This window comes from Rhinolophus sinicus, chromosome 11 (assembly GCF_057876585.1).
Source record: "Rhinolophus sinicus isolate RSI-liver-muscle chromosome 11, RSI-T2T, whole genome shotgun sequence".
In the NCBI taxonomy this organism is placed as follows: domain Eukaryota; kingdom Metazoa; phylum Chordata; class Mammalia; order Chiroptera; family Rhinolophidae; genus Rhinolophus; species Rhinolophus sinicus.
Genome location: NC_142511.1, coordinates 662,498 through 683,842, shown reverse-complemented (window position 1 = coordinate 683,842; position 21,345 = coordinate 662,498). Strand labels below are relative to the sequence as shown.

General features: G+C 47.5%; 1 protein-coding gene across 1 annotated transcript; it reads right to left on the bottom strand.

The window, feature by feature from the left end:
- Nucleotides 1-276: 276 nt before the first annotated feature.
- On the bottom strand, nucleotides 277-21,345 carry UHMK1 (U2AF homology motif kinase 1). Its single transcript, XM_074322299.2, has 8 exons — nucleotides 20,917-21,345; nucleotides 19,618-19,910; nucleotides 18,868-19,059; nucleotides 17,041-17,135; nucleotides 12,066-12,142; nucleotides 11,826-11,924; nucleotides 9,213-9,301; nucleotides 277-6,633 (listed from the first exon to the last, which is right to left on the bottom strand). The coding sequence occupies exons 1-8, from the start codon at nucleotides 21,182-21,184 to the stop codon at nucleotides 6,487-6,489; spliced, it is 1,260 nt and encodes a 419-aa protein (XP_074178400.1). The 5' UTR covers nucleotides 21,185-21,345; the 3' UTR covers nucleotides 277-6,486.

The following is a 21,345-nucleotide window of genomic DNA, read 5'->3' as shown; positions in this document are numbered from 1 at the left end:
GAGTGGAGAGAACGACCAATCACAATGAAACACCTCACGGTTTTAAATAGCAAGTTCAATACCTCAAGCTAAACAGGGACTCAGGATTTGGGTTGTTCAAATACACAGTTTTGCAGAAGAAAAGGACAAACCCCGATTCCTGAACTTTAAGGCCATATGTATAAGCTCTTCTGCAAAAATGATTTCCTGTTTCTTTCAAGTCCAAAGTATACTGACCTGTTATCTAAACTTGAAGACTTACACTAAATACAGAAAGAGTTCAAATAAAAAAGCCACTCCTTTAGTTTAAGCTTTATTTATAATCACCCTTGTCAAACACACATCAGGAAGCATATCAGCAGTGCACCTTATGGAAAGTCAGTTTACAACACAACCGAACAGGCAAAGTGTGTTTATAGGAAGTTTTCAGCAAAAACTATACGCAATACAGTCGACTGAAATGCAGCGTCCCCTTTTCAGGTCCACAGGAAAGGGGAAATGAAAAACAACTGTAAAAGACTTGCAGAGAAACCGGACTTAGGGATCTGAGCAAAGAACTCCTTGGTACTGATCCACTTCTACATTACGTCCCACTAGGTATCAGAAACACTCACACACAGGAAGACACCACCAGGAACAGAGAACCAAGGGCTGCGAGACCCCCAGACCAGTGCGCTACAGGAGCAGCTGGCAGAAATGTGCCTGACAGCTGTTCAGGGTGACAGTCTGTAGTTAGGGGGTGAAGGCCAACCCACAGGGGAGAATAGTCCTGTAACTGGTTTCGGTTTAAGTGACGCTCACACTTACCCAGCCAAACCTTCTCAAACCACGGCAGCTGCACGTTATGTGTGTTACTGAGGGAAAACAGTAGTGGGTTTCAACACTCACAAGCCACCACCGCAGTGCTTCCGTGGGGCCCTACTGATCCTGCCTCAACTCCGAAGAGCGATCACAAGACAACAAAGATGGGGCCCTTCTGGGGGCAAGTCCCTTCTACCCAAGACGGGACGCTGTTTACAGGACATAAAGGAATGTTCAGTGACTTCAGATTGTTTTCAAAAAGGAATTAAGAATGAAGGCCTGAGTCCTGCTGGAAAGACGGGCAGCTATTCTTTCTACAAAGGCCACTCGCCCTTCCTTACTCTGAACAAACGCCACCGGCTCTGCAGGTGCAGGGGCCACACGCACGGGGCTCCCAGCCCCGTCTCTGCCCTGCTGAGTGTTGATGTGCACCAAACACACAGAAGCTGGAGTCCAAGGCCTGTCAAAAGTGAGGCCACACTGAACATGGACATTGGATCTGGTTTCTTACACTCTCACAATAATTCCTGGGTAAACAACAATGAGGAATGTGCAGGGAAGGAAATGTATCTGTGCTACACACAGGTAGCAGACCCGGATTTTAATAGTTAAGTATCTTTTTAGGTCACAAGCCACATGGAAGGCCACTGACACCAGTCAGGAGCTGTTTCTTCCCCTCGTCGCTGTTTTCATTACGTGTCTCTCCTCCGGACTGACACGTGACAGACTCCTAACAGCCCACGCTCGTCAAGTAATGCAGCTGTAGAGGATTCCAGGAACTGCCCACGTGCACGACCGGCCACCTCCCTGCACTGGCCGTCCTCCATCCGCACACTCACCGTCCTACATCGCACTGTCAAGGGGAGATCACCCAGAAGCACAAGGCAGCTCCATCCTGGGGTCGAAAAGTGACCACAAATAACCCTCTTGCTGACAATCCAGAGTTTATAACAAACAGCTCTGATGTTTCCACAAGGTTTCCCAAAAAAGAAACAAAGGGATTCACAATTCCAGTGTGGGTTTTTCTTTTTTTCCAGAATGATTATTTTCATAATACAAAGCAATATAACAAAATAAGCTCTCTTCTGCACAAGGATGAATGGTCATGCAAGACAAATAAGATCAGATGCTTCTCTGTTACTTTGAATTAAAATACTAGAAACCTAGGTCATAAAACATACACGGCCTTCAAAAAGCCACCAGCTTTCTTTAGGATCCTGCGATAGCTGGTCATTTCTGGTGCCATAAACATAACTGCCATGAAAATGACAACTCTCCGAACAGCACAAATAAAGCAAATTTGACACATCAGTCCTCAGAAAGCAGCCTAAGAAACAACGAAAGTGCTGAGCTGCAGGAAAATGAATAAAAACTTCTTACCAGGAGAACAAGGGTTGTGTAAACTAGGGATCTTATACCCTAACGATCACCTATGAAATAGAAAACTTCCTAATGCTCTCTGGGGTGTACATACATTTTTTCTCCTATAAAATTGCAGCAAAAGTAGTTAAAACAGTTTCACCTTCTTCTTAAATACCCATAGTACTTGTCAACTGCATGCGACTGTGTGACTCCAGGGCGGGGGCGGGGGTGGCTAAGAAAACAAACATAGTATGTCCTGCAGTGTCAGGGAACAAGCAGCTAACCTAAAACAAACAAAATCTTTAAAATTCTGGGTGTGTCAGAAACTAAAAGGTCCACATCCCTCTGGAAGAAAGAAAATGACCCAAGAGCTCAGGCGAGGTCCCCATCGTGGAGATTTGACACTTTTCTACTCAGAAAGGGACAGTAAGTCACAGGGACGAGAAGTAAAGGCCCTTCACTGAGTACCTGCGGAAGACACAGGGAGTCTTCTGGGCTAAGAGGGACGCGTGGCTGGCCTGTATGTGACCACACCTGACAAGACAGGGGCTACGTCTGCGAGCCAGTGACAGCATACGAAGGAGCTTCCCATTAAGACTGAACTAGAGCTGAGGGAGAATTAGCCTCTCCCAGATGACGCTGCCTTTCCACCCTCGTGCTACTGGGGGAAGTTAAATGAATAGCTTCACAGACACACACACACAAAAGGTAAACCGAGGCAATTTGGACTTTTTTAATCCATTTCTCAACCCAAAAGTGATTCCACGGAAAAGGATGAGATGCAGGAAGCTGTCGCCCAAGTGAGTGTCGAGCTTTTCCAGGAAACACAAGGCACTTGCTCACACCCGACGCGTGCTCGGTGCAGACTGTCAGGGTGCAGCTCCACCTGGACCGATTTGAATCAAGCCGCCAGCCTGCACCTCGCAGAGAAGTCTCGGTTACTGAGCGTCCCCCTCACCCCTCACGCAGAAACTGGTGTTATAACTGCTGTTGGTTCCCATGGTGCTGATGTTCATCAAATTACAACAGATTAAATGTCACACTGCCAAGTACAACTGACAAGAGGAATGATGTAAGATGGCCCTAATTTAGTAAAGCTGAAGGAAGACCTAAGAAGGAAATGACGGCAAAATGCCAGTGACCTGCGCTTGAGGAATGAACTCAGACAGGCTGGGGCCAGCATCTGAGTGTTTTGCTGGTCACTCGTCCCAGAGGGAACGGTGGCCCCTCAGGCGAGAGCCCAGTGTGGGGTAGAAACTCACCTCAGGCGTTTCTCTCCACGGCCTCTCCACGGCAGCCCTCCCTCCAATAAATGTGCTCAAAGGCTAAAATGCAAGTGAGGACAGTAAGAGGCATCTAGAAAGCAGGCTCAGAAACAGCCTGGAACTCCCTGAACTCCGTTAAGCATCTCAGCAGGCGGCAGCGGGGGCACCGGAACGGGGGGCGGGGGGGCTGCTGCTCGGAGCCGAGGGCGAGCCGAGGGACGCGCGCCTTGCACTTCTCTTCTGTGAGCGGCCACAGCTCGGGCTCAAGGCACAGCAGCAGGAGGGAAGGCGCCTGGGGTGCCGTGCTGACGGCCCCCAACAAGGAGGACACCAGCTCACACCGCCATCCCCATCGCAGGGGAAATGCTCCTCCTCACACCAACCTCCGCTGAGTGCGCCTCGCGTGTCCTCCACACACGGCTGCCAAGTTGGAAAGTGGCTTGGACACCCAGCGACCTCGTCCAGACACTCCCCAAGAACCACGACTGTCCACACAGGAGGCCCTTCCCGTGCCTTTTCTGGACACAAACGTGCCCCGCGCCACACCATGGGACAACAAAGCAGACACTGGGAAGGAAGCAGGACGGAAGCACAGCTATTAATTTAGGAAAAGAAAACTACCTGAGATAAAACGTGCCCCGGGGTAGGGCTGGGGTGACACCAGCCCTCACCTGTCAGCCTGCCCCTCAGAGAGGAAACCTCTGGGTCTGGAACAACTTCAAAGAATCTAAACCTGTGTACACATTTCGTCCTAAAAGAACCAGGAAAATCGCGTCTTTTGAGAATATTTGGTTCAGGTTTAAGAAAGGTATCACACTTCTGATCATCTGAGAAGAGGGAGACTCTGCAAATGTCATCTTTGGTAGTAACAGGCTGAGAGCTGGGAAATAAGGGAATTTGAATATCAGGAGGGCATCTTGTCTCGATCCTATGGCTTTTCTGTATTTCATTCAACACACGGTTACCTGGGCTCATTGATTAGTCCCCCAGCTCCCTTCAACCTAGTCAGTTAGCACGTTGTGTAATAAAAATCTAGTGTCACACACCACGGATCGTTGGAAAGCAACAGCAAGGAGACCCCCCAGGGGCCGTGCCTCTCAGCGCCCAGATGCCAGTGCGTCCCCGCCCAGAGGGGATGTCAGTCCCTGGGGGCGGGGAAGAGAGAGGCAGGTGTGTGAAGCTAGAACACTCGCCGGACACGACCCATCTATGGTCTGCGTCTGTGAGCACACGTGGAAGGGCCTGGTCTTTCCAAAGGCCATGAAGCTGTGACCGTAGGAACCCGGTGTCAGGAAAGCCTAGGTCTCCACCACACTGCTTATGGTCTCTGGGATTTTTATTTGAAAACAAACCAGCTAACCAACCTCTGAAAGGGCCAAAATGAACACTAACATTCTTCTTTCTGAGGACACATATGAGAAGCTTCCCATGAATTTTCCTTTGGTGACCACGTCACAGGGCTCTCGGCAATTCATAAATCAGTCCCCTGGCACCAAACTGGGCTTCACAATAAGTATGAAGGAATTCCTAATCATCTGATGACTAAGGTGTCGAGCAGTAATTGCTGGACAGGGTAAGGTACCCCCCTCTCTAAAAGGCAGGTTTCCTCTGGCTCCGTGATCTGCACGGCTCACGGTGGGGGGCGGGGCACACGATGCGCGACGTGGTTTCCAGCAGACAAAGGTACAAAGGACTTTTCCTTTAGGAAAAAAATAAATAAATAGAAATCTTACTCAGGTAAGGAATCGAGACAAAAATCATCATCTGTATACAACTTTTTGTGTGTAATCAGTGCTAATCAAGGTTCCTAAGCTTTAAACCCTTAGACAACCGGCCACGAAGTGGGAGGAATCATGGGGTCAGCCCGGGCCCAGGACCTCACGACACCAGTGTCCTCGACGTGGCCCATCAGACTGAAGACTTCTTCCCGAGTCTTTCTTCCCTTCTACCTCCTTCTTACAGCTCCACCTTCCCTGACGTGCTTGCCTTCAAAAGCTAGACCACATGGGACACCGTTCCTCTAGCTTCTCTCCAGCTGAAGGCCGAGGCAGAGAACGGGGAGGGGGACGAGCGAGAGAAAGCGGGAACAGGAGAATCCTTGGTCACCACCCACCCCTGCCGACTCTTCTTTCTTTCCTTTCGCTGACATCTCTACCTTTTCTGACCCACCTCGATTTTCCATCACAGCAGGCAGAGCCATGCCTTGAGAAATCAGGCAGTGATCAAGGAAATTCAGGCCCTCAAGCCGACGAAGAATGGCCCCCCCACCCTGTGCAGCAGTGCGCCCCTGGGACACAGCCACGGGTCGACGCGCCTGCTCGGGACCTCTCAGGAAGGAGCAATTTTCTATTGTCTCTCCATCAGACAGAGCAACTCTCCAAAACAGACACCCTCCATCCTGCAGGTGTGAGACAAGCAGGGAAAGGAGAGTACACACTGCACCCGCTTAGCAGGCTCCCACAAAAGTGCACCGGCTCCATTGTTCTCTTTCACACCTTCACCGCTCAAGCAAACACACCAGACACACAAGTTGTGCAAGATCAGGCTTCGGTTTGCCATTTTCAAAGCCGTCACTTCAAACGCTGCAGACAGACTGGCTCACTGCGCACCCTGAACGGAAGGCTCCGGACTCCCGTGCTCCCTGGAGCCCTCAGCACTCAGGGTGACAACACAGTGGGTGACTGCCGCCCCACTATCAGTCAGCGTCACTGGGAGCACGCAGCCCACCATGGTGAGGAAGAGCCACCCAACAACATAAAGGGGCCGCATGTAAGTGATGTCTCCGTGCTGACAAACGCGCTCATGGTCATTGGGCCACGGGGACTCCACCTTGCTTCAGGGTCACATGGGGTAATTGTTGGGTTCCAGCTGGAGAGCAGCACCTGCCCCCACGAGGAAGGTGTCCACGGGGACGCCTCGCCGTGCGGCTGGCAGGTGTGGCCCTGCCCAGCGCCCAGGGTCAGCAGTGGCCGCACAGTAGCAGGATGAAACATGGACAAGGCGTGCCCTCCTGATGGGAAGGGGCACTTCTGCATTCGGACGTAGAAGACGAGACAGGACGCAGTCCGAGGGGCACCGGTTAAAGCAAGGTCTGGTACAGGTACCCCCTCTTGTAGGCGGTCAGCGGGTAGAAAGTAGCCACGACGAACTTCCCATCAAACATCCTGCCCGTCAGTAACCTCTGGGCAGCTTTCGAGTCGCCGGCATTCGCATACTCCACGAAGACCTGTAAGGGCACAGAGCACACGGAACTTCATTTCCACCCGCACTGGTCTAGAACCGCCCCTCTGCTCCACGAGGGTCCGACGGGACCACAGCGGGAAGGTGTGTGGTCGAACAAAGCAGCAGTGCTCATTACGAGGCCGTGACTGCAAAGCACGTTTTACAAGGTAAACAAAGCATGGGTCCCGGCCTGTGACTGGTCACTGCCCGCCTCGTATTAAGGCTAATGCAGGCCATTAGGCCCAGGGCACCCGGCCTGTGACGGGACTTTCTGAGCTCAGAGACTGTGAAGTCCAGAGTGGGAGACTGGGCCTTTCCTCCCAGGACAACTTGTGAGCTGTGCGTTACTCCTAACGACAGAGACCATGCAGCACGAGAAACCACCTTTACACATAGGAAGGTCAGGGGTGCTTTTCAGCCCTCTGAAAACCTATCTCTAAACCGTGTCAGCAACTGGAAATAAAAGCACCTCCAAATGGCCAAAGCAACACAGTCAGCCAGGCTGTATATTTTCCATCTAACAGCATGGGAAGACAGTACCAATTCAATTGTGTGTGATTTCTTTTGGAGCCGGTGTACCTCGTATAAGCTGGTTAAGACCCATATTACCAAATTACATCATGAAACACATAATCAAATCAGCGAATACTCGTTTTATTCATCTCAGAAATGCTTAATATTTTATATCTCCTTTTCTACAAAAATAAAAGTTTATGTTAGGTGTAGGGCCAGTTCATTTCTAGCAACATGCACTTTTTCATCAGTACACGAGAAAAATTAGATGACGTCCAATGAGAATAAGGAAGCTGTCTGAGTTTCCTAACCTGACTCTTAACTCCCAAATCCACACAGCAAAGTGCAGTGACGAAGCAGACAGTTACATGTGCCATGTATCCCATCACACAGGTGACTTACCATCTTACACATTACATCACTCCCAACTAAATAAGAGAAAAGCATCTCATTTTTATAATTATTACGAAATTAAACAACTGTATTAGAGCTGTTTCATTTCAATCTTGATGACTTTTTATAAGATGCATTCCCTAACTTATTTTCCATATCATATTCCTTAAAAACCATGCTATGTTCATTTGGACTGAAAATGCAAATGAAGACAAGCTTTGCCCAGGAGAAACAGCCATTTCCAATAACCAAAGGAAGTTAACCTAGGACCCCAGAGGCATCAAAGGCTTTCACTGCCCTTCAAATGCTTCTTAACGTAGCAGATTTCCTCTCCCAGACGAAGACTTACTTTTCCTGTCACCTGAAAGCTGGCTACTACTTGCCCTGAAAATATTCGTCCTGCTTTGCTATTCTGTGTCCCTCGCACTTGACCACTGAGTCAGTTCACGTTGGTCCTTAGTCCCAAACCTTCTCATGCAGAGCAAGCTCCTGAACTGGCCCCGTGCCCTCCCTGTGGCCTCAGGTCCGCTGCCCAGCCTCTGCAGCCACCCTGACTCCTCCACACGGAGCCTGGCCTGTCCCTGCCCCCCACCCCCACGACAGCCCCTGCCTGGCCTTGTCTCCTCAGCACCGGTCACCTGCCTTCCTTCGTCCGCTTGCACCGCCATCCCCACCAGCACCCAGTGGTCTCCCTAAGCACGGTGGGAAAGCGAGCAGCAGGCACACACCATCAGCTCCTCCCGCTGAATGAGGTAACTGCTGTCATCACCAGGTTGGCAATAACTTTTCACTAAGACGACAGTGAAACTCCTTTCACATTTTTCAGTTGCCGAGGATTTTCACAACACAGTCATCAGCTAAAACCACAATCCCTAACAATCAGAGATGACTTTGCCCGCCAGGGACAGTTGGCACTGTCCAGAGACATTGTGGTTGTCACACTGAGGAGGGGCAGGTGGGAGCCAACTAGTGGGGAGGCCGGGAGCTGCTGACCATCCTCTGAGGCACATGACAGCAGCAGGGAGGGTCCCGCCCCAGGGCTAAGCCCAACTGTGTGGAGGCTGGGAAGCCTTGAGACAGAGTAAAACAATATTCTGTTTCGCGAAAAATGACAATACGACACACAAAAGGAAGATTTCTCTTATCTTCTTGGTCACCCAATTTAATTTCTAACTGCAGAGTTTCTAAAGAAAACTCTGTGATCCTAGTTTTCCCATACATTTTAGAGATGGAAAAACCGAGTCGGCACAAAGCTACTCGCGTCGAGAACGGAACTCAACACAAGACCTCCCAGTCCAGTGCACCTTCCTTCTTTACATTATCGCTGGTGACTCCGTCATCATCAGAATGCCAGTGACCTAAATGGTGTCTAACTCCACTTAATTAGAACAGAGTCAGGCCAAAACATTTCTGTAGCTGAACCTGCCCTAAATTAGCACGATTCAGTTGGCATTACTAGTTACGAATGGCTCAAAAGTAGGCTCAAACTTTTTAAAAAACCAATAATGATTAAACATGCATGCATTTTACAGAACTTTTGGAAACAAGAGCATAAGACAATAAAAGCGTCCAGAATGAGAAGGTCGCGATCCCTAACATTCCTGGGTCCATCTTCCCCCAGACGAGCACACCCAGCGCGGAATTTTATCCCCTGAGATTATGAAAACGTCCACGTACTTGTCCTCTGCCTGGGTTTTCCTTGGGGACAAGCAGAGACACCACTGGTCCGTATTTCTGACATTCCTCTTTCACGTCTTCCACAACATCTGGTCATTAAAAGATACAACAGTAATCACTTTGATGCAATTAACAAGCCTTCCTTATTTTAAAACTTTAAATCATCAGAGAATCCAGAAATCCGTATCTAAGTAATGACGGCATGTTCTATAGCTTCTAAAATCAAGCGTAAGTATAACATAAGTCCATGTTTATGTTCACCAGTTTTCTCTTTATACTTTAAATGTAACGTTTGGAACAGCATCCCCGTGACTGAAAACCCAAACCAGCCCTCCTCCCGCTCCCAGCTTCCATTCTCCTTCCCAGAGACAGCAATCCCTGCTTCTCCAGTGTCCCGCCATCAACGTCATAAGCTTATACGAGCAAGTATGACCACATATGCTGTAGGAAAACATCCCACCTTTGCTTTTCAGTAACTGTATTCTTAAGATCCTTCAATAGCATCACATGAAATTTTCTCATTTGTTTTTACAGCTGTGTAATATTTCACTCTCCGAATGATCAATAAATTCTCTGGTATTTCCCCCACTGCTGAATAATTAAACTATTCCCAAGCTTTTTGCCCTTATGAGCGACACTGCACTAGATAAGCTTGTACGTATCTCGTTTCATTTGTGTCGCTCTAAGTTGGCTTCCTAGAGATGGAATCGCTGGGTCAAGCTGATACGGATTTATAGTTTTGTCAGCATTACCTGTTTCTTTTGCAGAAGGCTCACCAATTTAAACTCTCCATACCCTACCTGTAGAGGGTTCTCAAATATTTTCTTTACTGTCAACGTGATGCTTTTAATTAGCATTTCAATAAATGAGAATGAAATTTGTGTGAGACTCTGGAACATCCTTGCCTATAAATGGTGTATGTACCCTTCACTCGCTCTCTCCTGCGCTCATTTAGAGGGCCTCTGTTCATGGTAAGAGCTGAGTATTTTTTCCTAGACTGTCATCTGTCTTAATCTTTCTCATGGTGGTTTTTGTCAATGTAAAATTTGTTGAATTATCTATCATTTTACTGCTTCTGAGTTTTGTGCCAAACTTGTAAAAGGCCTTTCCTGCTCCAGGAATATCATTTTTAAAAATCTCCCATGATTTTTTTTAAGTTAAAACTTTTTTCTTTTATTCCCATCTTTCTTTCTTCCGTCTTTGTTTTATTCCCTCTCTTCTTTGTTTTTTGTTTTATTTTTCAATATTGTAATCTGTACTTGACTGCAAGTTTATCTGGGTCCAAAGTGGAAAGTCTGAATCTAACTTTCTCCCCCCTCCCCACCCACCAAGGCTACAAGGCAGTTATTCCCACACACGATTTCTAACTAAGCAAACTTACCTACAGTATCTCGGTGTTATTTGCCGATGACCTTGCTAATCACAACCAACAGAGGTATTTAATGGTACTATATCATCTCTTGAACTGTTCATGTGAGATTCTTAAACACTAAGATTTCGTAACTACATTTAGACGACATTTAAACACTCAGTGTATTTGGAGCAAAAAAGAAAAATAAGAGTGTTACACACAAGATACCAAGAAAAGAGTAGGTACAGTCACCTGACTGACCCCCAGTAGAGATGACGGGGTGAACAAGCCCCACCTGCTCTCATCACAGGCCTTGTGCTGCTCCCTCCCGACCCCTCAGTGTCCCAAGCCACCCAACTGCTGACAGAGCTCGGGCACCAGCTCTGTAGAGGCTGCTCACGTAACCTTCCCCGCTCCCTCTCCGTGTATTACCACCTTCAGATTTAGCAAAACTCTGTTTACATACTGTTTCCCCTACACACTAAAGACAGGAAACAATGCCCCCGTGGCAAGTACAGTAAATACGTCTTAAATGAGTAAGTTGTTACAAGCAAAAAAGAGCTAAAAGGAGAGATAAAAGCATAGGACAGGACGAGTATAAACAGAGAGAAAGAAGTTGCTGGGAAGATGAACCTATTGATTTGGTGAAGGCTTACGAGGCGTAGAAGACTGAGAGGACCTAGGCTGGGGCTGCGTTAACCAAATGCCACAGACCAAGTGCCTTAAGCAGCAGGCGTTTATTTCTCAGCCTGGAGGCTGGAATCCAACGTCAGGTGTCGGCAGATTCGTGTGTGGTGTGGCAGCTGCCTTCCAGCCATGTCCTCACGAGGCAGAGAAAGCTCTCCTATGTCCTCTTTTTCTTTTCTTTTTAAGGCAGGCGCAGCTCACAGTGGCCCACGCAGGGATTGAACGGACAACCTTGGTGTTATCAGCACCGCGCTCTAGCCGACTGACCACGCGGCCGCCCCGCCTCCTCCTCCTACAGGCACTGATTCCATGATGAGGCCCCACCGCATGGCCTCATCTAACCCATGGCCTCCTAGAGGCTCCACCCGCCTCCAAATACCACCATACTGGGGAGCAGGGCTTTGCCATGTGGATTTGGGGGAAAGTAATCGACAGCAGGAAAGAAAGGGAGAGGATTTTAGAGCTCGTGGAGCTCAACAACCTCACTGATAAGTCGGGAAATAGAATCTCATGAACTATACGCATCCTGCAGACTCGGTAGGAAAGACACACGAGACACAGTTGAGGGCACTGACCTTCGTAGTCCTCTTCGTTCTCAAGATACTCGCCGTCCAGCACATTGAGCAGCCTCAGCACTGGGGTGGGGAGCACCACCAGGTCTTCCAGGTGAGGGGCTGTGGGGCGCATGCCGACAGTTAGACATAAGCCCCCAAAGAGACGGACGCACGGCCGTCAGGGGCTGGGGAGCTAGACGAGCTCTCCTGTCCCATCCGACTGTCAGTGAGCAGGAACCAAGAAAGCCGCACACGACTCACCGAAAGGAATGCTGAAGAACGGGCTGCACAGCGCCATTTCGGCGGGGACTCTTCTGCTCGGGTCGTCGTGAAGCATGCTGAAGCACAAGAACAGTGAGTTTGACAGTGACCACCCAGACTTTTGAAAACGCAGCCAGGAAAGAAAAGAGAACTCAGTGTCCGTCACCGCAAGAATTATGCGGCCGTGACTTTCTGAATCAGCCATCTACAAAAAATCTAAGAGCTATTTATGAGCAAACGCTGCAATAAATGATGATGCATACCGAGGGCATACTATATTCTAATTTAAAATCATGTTTTTGACACAGTGATCCACATTTTATAACATTAAGTGAAAAAAGCTAGATAGATTAACCCAACTGAAAAACAGAAAAAGACAGTGGTGAGATGATTTTTGAATCTTGTCAAAATAGAACAACTTCAGAGCAATAGCAGAGAAACCTGACAGCAAAATCAAACTCCATGGACAACGTGTCAACAAGGCTAGGTCACACCAATAAATGCCAAAACGCAAGAGGTGGGGGACAGACCACCCCCAGGAGTAAGACCTGCAGCTTGTCAGCATCCATGTGGAAGGAAGCAGAGAAAAGCAACAGTTGCCTTGATGGATCAGAGAAAAGAACAACCCAGAAGAGCCAACAAGTACTTGCTGGCAGGCAAGGCACCCGACTGCAGAGAAGCAGTCGCAGCCACAAGGTCTGAATGGGTGGAATCCTCCAGGTTCTAGGACTAACCTGCTGAGGCTCCGTTCCCGGCACAGTCCTGCGGAGGAAAGAAATCTTGGGAACAGAATCCAAACTGAGTAGGATGGGGGGAGAGGAAGAAAGGGCAGGAAAAAGTAGGGGTGGGGAAGAAACAGGAGCTCTCAGGAAAAAAGCAACATTTTTTTAACATTACACAAAAACAACACAAGAAGGAGCCCTGTGTAATTAGGAAAGATATGTCAACTACACCTTCTTCTGTAAGTGTAGGAACATGAATTTCACATAAAAACGAGCCCCTAGCTGCTAGATGGGATGCTGCCCAATTCATGAATCTCTTAATAAAGCGAATTGGATCTTCCAAAAATAACAATGAGCTACATAAAACTATTCTAACACAGCTCTTATAGAAAGACGAGAACTGCAAAATAACGTCCTTCAGACAATCAGTGCATGTCAGAAAGATACGACCACAACACAGATGAACACTATAACCCACCATTTCAAAATGAGCTGAAGATATTTTTTTAAATGATACGAGACATAAAAGAGCAATGCAAATCAAAATTAGAAAACCTCAAAAATAAGGTAATAGGACCCGGGAAAGAATTAGAAAAGAAAAAATCATTTCATAAAATAACTAGAAGAAATACAAACATGGTGAAACACAGGAGATGATGTCCTACAAATAAACAGAAGGCAGAAAGACAATCTTTAAAAATCAAAAAGGAAGAATGAAAGAGACAAAAGATTCAAGAGAAAGTGACAGTCCTGAATACACTCAAAGAAAACCCTATCCAAGTAAATATAAAGCAGGACAGCCTAAAGAACAGCTAAGCAGGGAACAGAATAAACACTAAAAACTGTAATTCAAAAACAAACAAGAAGATCTGAAACTACGCATTTTCCTGAGACTATTGAAACAACCAAAACAACCAAAATCAGGATACAGAGGGTGCCAAAAAAATGTACACACATCTTAAGAAAGGAAAACTGTATTAAAATTGTCATACTCAATATATACTGATAATAAAAGATGAATACAAGTCACAGCTGACTTCTGCAATTACAAGAGGTGGTCAAAGTGGTTCCCATTAGCGTCCAGACACTTCTGATTGCGGCAAAATACTGCTTGAGCAACTTTGACCAAAGTGTCCACTTGTGTACATTTTTTTTGGCCCCCCAGTATTCAGGTAAAATCACTAGACTTTTAAGAAAAAAATGAAATCCTTTGAGCATCTAGATAAAAAGACCAGTGATTTTCAATATAAAGACCACTAGATTCCATCTGACATTTCCACAGCAACACTACGTGCGAGAAGGAAAGAAAGTTAACATGTTCAAGACACTCAAGAAATGAAAACTGCAGGCCCAGGATTTTTATACCCAGATAAACAGACCCTAGAGCACAGAAAGCAGACGTAAACTACGACTGACGTGCAAGAGCTCTCGAGTAGCACTCCTGCGCCCCAGAGAACCGCCTTAGCACCTCACATGAGGAGATGCTGCACGAGGAGCAGCATGAACCCCCGTTTCCAGCTACGTGCACAGAGGAGGTCAGATGAGAACAACACAGAGCACACAGGACGTAACGGCCACACGACCCGGTGATGCACATACAACTCTTTTTCAAATGGGGGGAAAATGGGAAAAGCATATGCAAATATAACTGCTTTCAGTAACCTTACGAGTACTATTATTCTGAGGCTGTTTCAGTGTAATGTGGAATAAAGCAAATGCGTGATTATGAAAATTCTAATTCTGGCATTCCCTCTAGCCTTACAGCCAGAATTACTGACATAGAGGACAGGCAGAGAGGTAAAAAAGAAGTTGCCAGTGGTCTTGAATTTGAACTGGAAGTATCAGGATGACCTCTGTCCACCTGACAGGCCTAGAGACAATGACCACACAGTAGCAGGAAGTATTCCTAAGACTGTGACTTAAAAATACCATTTCCCTAAAAGAAACCATGCTTCCTGGGGAATATGGATACTCCCAGGCCTGGGGCAGGAAACGCCTAAGGTGAACTGGCAACCGCCTGTCACACCAGACAGCAAGGAAGTCATCGAAGGCAAGAGGTCTGCCAGAACCAACTGGCAGAGGCTCAGATTCATCACAGAGAGGACACGTTCAGCTTCAACCAGGATAAAAAGAACAATGTACTAAAATATATCACATGTATATCAAATATATTCAAATCCATTAGTTAATAATGACACTTTGAACTTTCAGGAAGGGGATGATCCCCTTGGGAGGATGACGGGGAAACTGAAAACTAGCAGAGAATCAAGCACTGCCTTTGTCTGTGGTGAACCAAATGGAGAACAAATGACAGAATAAGCAGGGTAATGGCTCTAGGAACTGAGTAGTAACAGCTGCTAACACAGCAAAGAAAGACGGCTACATTATGTGCCTTCTCGTGAAAGAACATAATACCATCAACAGTCCTACAAACAACCACCTTTTAAAAAATCCCTCTAGATGCAACTACCAGTTTACAAGACACAAACAGACAAATATGTTAAACGACACCAGGCTAACACAGTCTGCAAATGTCTGTGGACAGACTGTGGACAACCCTGAGCCAACAGCCCGGCTGTTCAACGATCAACAGGGAGAGGAGAGGAAAAGGTGGAGAGGGGATTTTTAGATTGAGAGAGATGTTTTTAAAAGTAATTAAAAACAAATTTTTTTTTTTTAGAACACTAAACCACAGTGTTTAAGGATGCACACGTGGGTAATAAGCGATAATGAAAAAGAAGAAGTAATCAGCATAAAGACAGGGCAGGGGTTACTTTCAGGGGCAAGAAGCAGCCTGAGTGTGGGACGGAGGCACAGCGACCGTCTTCCGGGCACTGCACCGCTGTGCTTCTCGACCTGAATGGTGGACACAGACATTCCCAAGGCGTCACTGAGCTGCATGTTTGTTCTCAGGGTCTGTGTTTAGTCCACAATAAAAAAAGTTCAAATAATGTGCTTGCACACACAAGAAAATACACAGAAAAATACTGAAAGGAAATAAATCAAGTGCTAACACTAGAAACTGTGTTTAGAATTTTTATTTTCCTCAACACAGTTTTCTGTAGTATTAGCATTTAGAATTAGTTGTGCAATAAGAAAAAAAAGCTGTTAGTCAATACTAGAAATCAGTTCATTTGACTTCCAAACAAGAATCCGTAACACTTTTTCCCATTTTTTAAATTAGAGTTGGCATATAATATACTAGTTTCAATGTCATACTAGTTTCAATCATACTAGAATCCATTAGGTAAGTTTACACTGCCTCTTTTCAATGTAAAATGCAACATGGGGTATCTACTATCAATCAGATACTAACAGCTATTCAAAACTAATTGTCACACACACACACACACTCACACACACGAGTGCAAGTGAAATTGATGAGAGCTGAGTAAGTTCCATGGGTTGTGATGTCCTACAGTTATGTGCGATGTCACCATTGGACAAACTGGGGAAAGGACACAGACCTCTCTGCAACATTTTGCAAGTTCCTGTGAAGCTATAATTATCCAAAAAAAAAAGAAAAAAAAAAACCCTAATTGGAAGATTTATAGGGTCAATATTCCAAAGAAACAATAATACTCTGATTTGATCAAAAGACCCACCCTTTTGCAACATACTAATTACTTTTCTTCATTTCTGGCCCACAACGCTAGAAATGTGAAAAATCAACTACTGGATAATTACATTATTTCTTATTTTAAAACATCTATTGTGATTGCATCTACTCAGAAATCAGAAACACTGTATCTGTCCTGAGTTTTCAATGGCAATTATTTAAAGTATGATATTAGGCTGGTGCTAAAGTAATTGGTTTAAAAGGTTAAAAATTACTGCAGAAACTGCAATTACTTTTGTACCAACCTAATACATAACTACCTTTTTCGAAACTTTTCTTGCTAGTCCAAAGCCAACTTGGTCGTTAGTTAATAAAGACTCTCTTTCAAAACCTACTTTCCATCAAGTGTGTAAAACTGCCCGAGTTACGAGAGGCCAAAGGTACAGCGGCCCATCACCCAACTTCCGCTGAGTAACAGCTTCCAGGAAGGGCCTAACACCTGGTATTCATCAGGAACAAAAGACCATTCCTTTGAAAATAAATTTAGTAAAATGACTCAAGTCACTTGGTTTTTATAGAAGGTCTACAGTAAGATTTTTATTTCTAAGGGGGCAAAAAGTCTACCCGATCAAGCAAACCATAAATAATCCAAATCTATCTGGTAAAAACAGAAATTGAAAGCACCCGCAATTACCTTTTGATAAGGTCTCTGAGGTGATAGGCTGGGATGGCGGCATTCACGACTGCTTTACTGGCAAATATGTGGTCAATGATAGCAGAACTGTTCGCCTGAAAGAGGGAGAACGGTCTTCCTTTGGTTATGCAAGTCAGGGACATTTACTTAGCACCAGGCACACGCACGTCCCGTTTGGGAAGTAAAATGTGACAGAAAGCATCCTCCTCGGAGAGCTTTGGTCTTAGTGGGACACGATGCACAGACCTGGATGCTTCTAGGGAATAGAATGTTCTTCCTCTGCTCTCAGCACCTGGCGATTTAGGAACATACACTACCTGAACGAATGAGAAACAAGTACCAAAGCAACCACGTCAAAACGTAGCTTAATGCGAAGTGAGAAAATGAATGTGTGCTAGGAGAGGCAGGGTCTCAGTGATGGGTGTTCAACTGGTTTTCAGACAGAAATGAACTATCAAAGAGATAAGGCAGTACTTTAAAACCACGTTCTATTATTCTGATCGGCTCTGGCCCAAGCAGAAACAGTGCAAAGGGCTCAATGATGCTGGATGGAATCGGTCCGTAATTGTACGACATTAGAGAGGACACTGGCCTCCTGACTGGTGGGAGTACCAATGACAAAGAATGACACTGGTTTTACTCACGTGGCTGCATTTTTTTTTTTTCGCCAAAAGTAAGCATTAGGTACACCCAGTAGGCTATTAAAGCATTCCCTCCAGGAACTGCCACACCACAAAATTGATGACGGGGCTTAAAAGAAATAAAACTCTGCAAAGTATAAGAGCCACACACTAACTACGTATTAGATGCTCAAACAAATACTTCATACGAAACCAATAATAATTCCCAAGTTGTATTGTTTATCAATCCTCTAGCCTAAAGGGCACTAGTACCATCATGACGTTACAGGCTCACGATCTGTTTGAAAACGTTACATAGTTAATTCCTAACTTATGAACATACAAGTCCATTCCTTCCTATGTCAGAGGCTGGAAACTAAGAACCCAGGTTCCCTCAGAAACAGTGTCATGAGCAGCACTCACTCTACCAGCAAAGTCACATGTGGACATGGATAAATCCGGAGCAGTGCGGGCCTGTGGACAGGACCACCGGGGACAGGCCATGACACTCAGGTGTAGGGTCCGTGCCTCGACACCCGGGGACAGGCTGTGACACTCAGGTGTAGGGTCTGTGCCTCCACACCCGGGGACAAGCCGTGACACTCAGGTGTAGGGTCCGTGCCTCCACACCCGGGGACAGGCCGTGACACTCAGGTGTAGGGTCCGTGCCTCCACACCCGGGGACAGGCCGTGACACTCAGGTGTAGGGTCCGTGCCTCCACACTCGGGGACAGGCCCGTGACATCCAGCTGTAGGGTCCATGCCTCCCTCCAGCTGTTCATTCGGAACAGGTTAAACAACACCCATTCTCACGATGCTCCCAGAATTGTTCGAATTCACTGAGACTGTGCATTAAAATGCCTTAACTGTGAAGCATGAACTGGAAAGCTGATGGAAAGAACATCACGTGACTTGCACTACATTATTACTAATATTTTAGAATGTAGTATAACTAATAACTGAACAAAAGCAATCGCTTTTGCTTCTTCAGGAAAAGGCAGTCACTGGAATACTTTATCGAGCATTCACTCCACGTCAGGCCACGGGCTAGCGACAGTGAGCGTGCAATGCTCACTACTAGCACACCTGCACCTGTGGGGTGAGGAACCCGATGTGCAGGGACAGGGGCGTGGAGGCCAAGGCAGGACCCTCGGCCAGAAGCCCTGTGAGCTGAGCACTGACCCCCACGCCACGCTCCGCGAGGTACCTTCCACTCCTGAGATCGGACTGTGTGTTTCAGTTTCATTCCTGAGAACATTTCCAGCAGAATGATCCCGAGACTCCACAGGTCAACGGCTGAGGTGCACTCTGCGTCACTCTGCAGGCCCGCCTGCGCCAAGCAGTTCTGCAGTTCTGCTTCTGGAGCGCGATACCCGTCTGTCTGAATATACTTTACATCCTAAAGAAGATGAGTAGATGTTAACGACCAGTGAAAACTGCTCCCTTTCTCCTCCAGCGCATTTCCCGCCAAGCTGAACGCCAAAGCCTTTAGTCCCCGGCCATCACAACCCTTTGTTCCTTAACCAGGCAGCTCTCCCAGGCTAGCTGCTCTCTTTCCAGACAGCACTCGTTCCCTTAGACAGTCTCCTGCCTGTCAAGTACGGCTGATAAATAGGACACTGTGCGAATGGAGGGTTTGCCATAACTGACACGCGTTTTCCCATGAGCCCCGACTGAAGACACCAGTAGCAGTAATTCAGCAAGTATCCAACGGTGCAAAGAATAAAAAGCAGTCTGTGTGGGTGAAGTACTCCTAAGAGCTCCACCTGGATCTCAATGGTGCCCTGACCTGACCCAAACACGTACGCTCTTTTACATGGTGGCAGTGAAACTCTTCCCGCTTCATCCCCAGGTATTTCAGTATCATAGAGAGGTGCCTCTGAAGGCTCTAGTAACCCATTTCTGTCATTTAAGTACGTTTGGCTTAGACACTGATGGAGGGGGCAGTATTTCTTACCTGATTGCCTTCTTTGAAGCTAAGCCCAAAGTCGATGAGTTTAAAACATTCATTCTCTGCGCTCCACAGTATGTTACGGGGTTTGAGGTCTGCGTGGACATAACCCTCGTGATGGAGAAAAGCAAGGGCCTCCAGAACGTCTCGGGCACAGTGCTGTATCATCCACATGGAACAACCCTGGTGACTGGAGTATAAGAGCAATTCCGAAACACTGACGTCCAGGAGTTCAAGCAACAGACAGCGTGACGGCACATTTGGAGAGAAGTGGATTGTAAAGACTCCATATAAAGTCACTAGGAAAAGAGACAAATTACAGGACTTTAACCATCAGACTCAGGGAAAGTTACTATAAGGTAGAGGACTGTGCAAATCTGGGATAGTCCAGGTAATGATAACATTAAAGAGCAAGCAAGCTTCCTCTGTAATTAATCTTACCCATGAGTAGATTTTGGGGCAACTGGGTTATTTTAACAATTATGAGACAATCTTCAACAACTGATTACTATTCAGAGACATTAAATATGGCACAGTGATTCCAATTGTGTTTCACCAAGCACTCGGTGGTGGGTGAATATGCACTTAGGGTGCCAAGCAAAAATGATCGTAAGTAAAAATCCAAACATTAGGTACTACTCTTAAGATGAATGTCACACTGTGCAAAAACAAAATTGAAGATTGGTTCTTGACCGAAAACAGCTCTCTATAATCTAAATACTAAAAGAAGAGATTAGCCTTTCAAGATGCCACTTTAACCTAATCTTGCCGAGTCAGCAAGTCCTCAGGCCCTGGAAAACTGCGCAATTACCATGGTACGTACACCACGCAGCAAACAAGAAAAAACAAGCAAACCTAGTGTTCATTCTTCTCCAAAAGGGTAACATAGAAAGGTCCCCTTGGCAAGAAGGAAGTCACTTATTAGACTTGTCTATGGACCCTGTGCAATACCGAGTCATTGCTCCCAAATCCAAGAGCCAAGTAACGTCTACGTGACTTACTAGCACTAACATCACAAGTCCTGGGAACAAATGCCTCCCTTTTTTCACTGCTATGCAAATACTCAAAAATGCCCACGCAAGACATGGCGATGCAGCAGAACCGCGCCTCCCGCCGCCAGCAGGGCACCCGCTGCGCTAACAGGGCGGCGGCGCCGGGGACCCGGAGCTCAGCGCGCGTCCCGGTGCCGCCGCCGGACACAGCAGCCGGGGAGGGCGCGGGCGGGCCTGGGCCGGCGGCAGGAGCGCGCGGCGGGGCCGGGGGTGCAGGCGGCCGGGCAGCGCAGGGCCGGGCGGCCCCACTCACCGATGTTCCGGTGCCCCTGCAGCTGCTCCAGCGCCGCCCTCTCCTTGCGGAAGCCGTACTCGGCGGCCGAGGCCGCGGCGCCCGTGCTGCCCGGCGGCAGGAACTGCTTGAGCGCGCCGGGGGGCGAGCCGGGGGTGCCGCAGCAGCGCACCCGGTACACGGAGGCCGACGAGCCGCTGCCCAGGCGGCTCTGCACCTGCCACAGCCGCCCGAAGGCCTCCAGGAACCGCGGCGGCTCGGCGCCCCACGCGCAGCCGGACCCCGCCATGGGCGCGGACTGAGGGCGACACCGGAGCTGACGCGACGCCCGGGCAGCCGGCAGCGCCCACGGTCACATCCCCGCCGCGGGACAGCGGCTCCGCAGGGAGGGGCCGCCACCGCGGGCTCAGGCCGCCATGACACCAGAAGCCGGAAGCGGAGGCCCAGCAC

Excerpts from the sequence above, each read along its gene's own strand:
- UHMK1 (XM_074322299.2), bottom strand. The coding sequence starts at position 21,184 with ATGGCGGGGTCCGGCTGCGCGTGGGGCGCCGAGCCGCCGCGGTTCCTG. Across the intron at positions 19,911-20,916 it reads GCAGGGGCACCGGAACATCG|TGACTTTATATGGAGTCTTT; the intron begins GTGAGTGGGGCC and ends CTCTTTTCCTAG. Across the intron at positions 12,143-17,040 it reads CTCAGAGACCTTATCAAAAG|CATGCTTCACGACGACCCGA; the intron begins GTAATTGCGGGT and ends CTTGTGCTTCAG.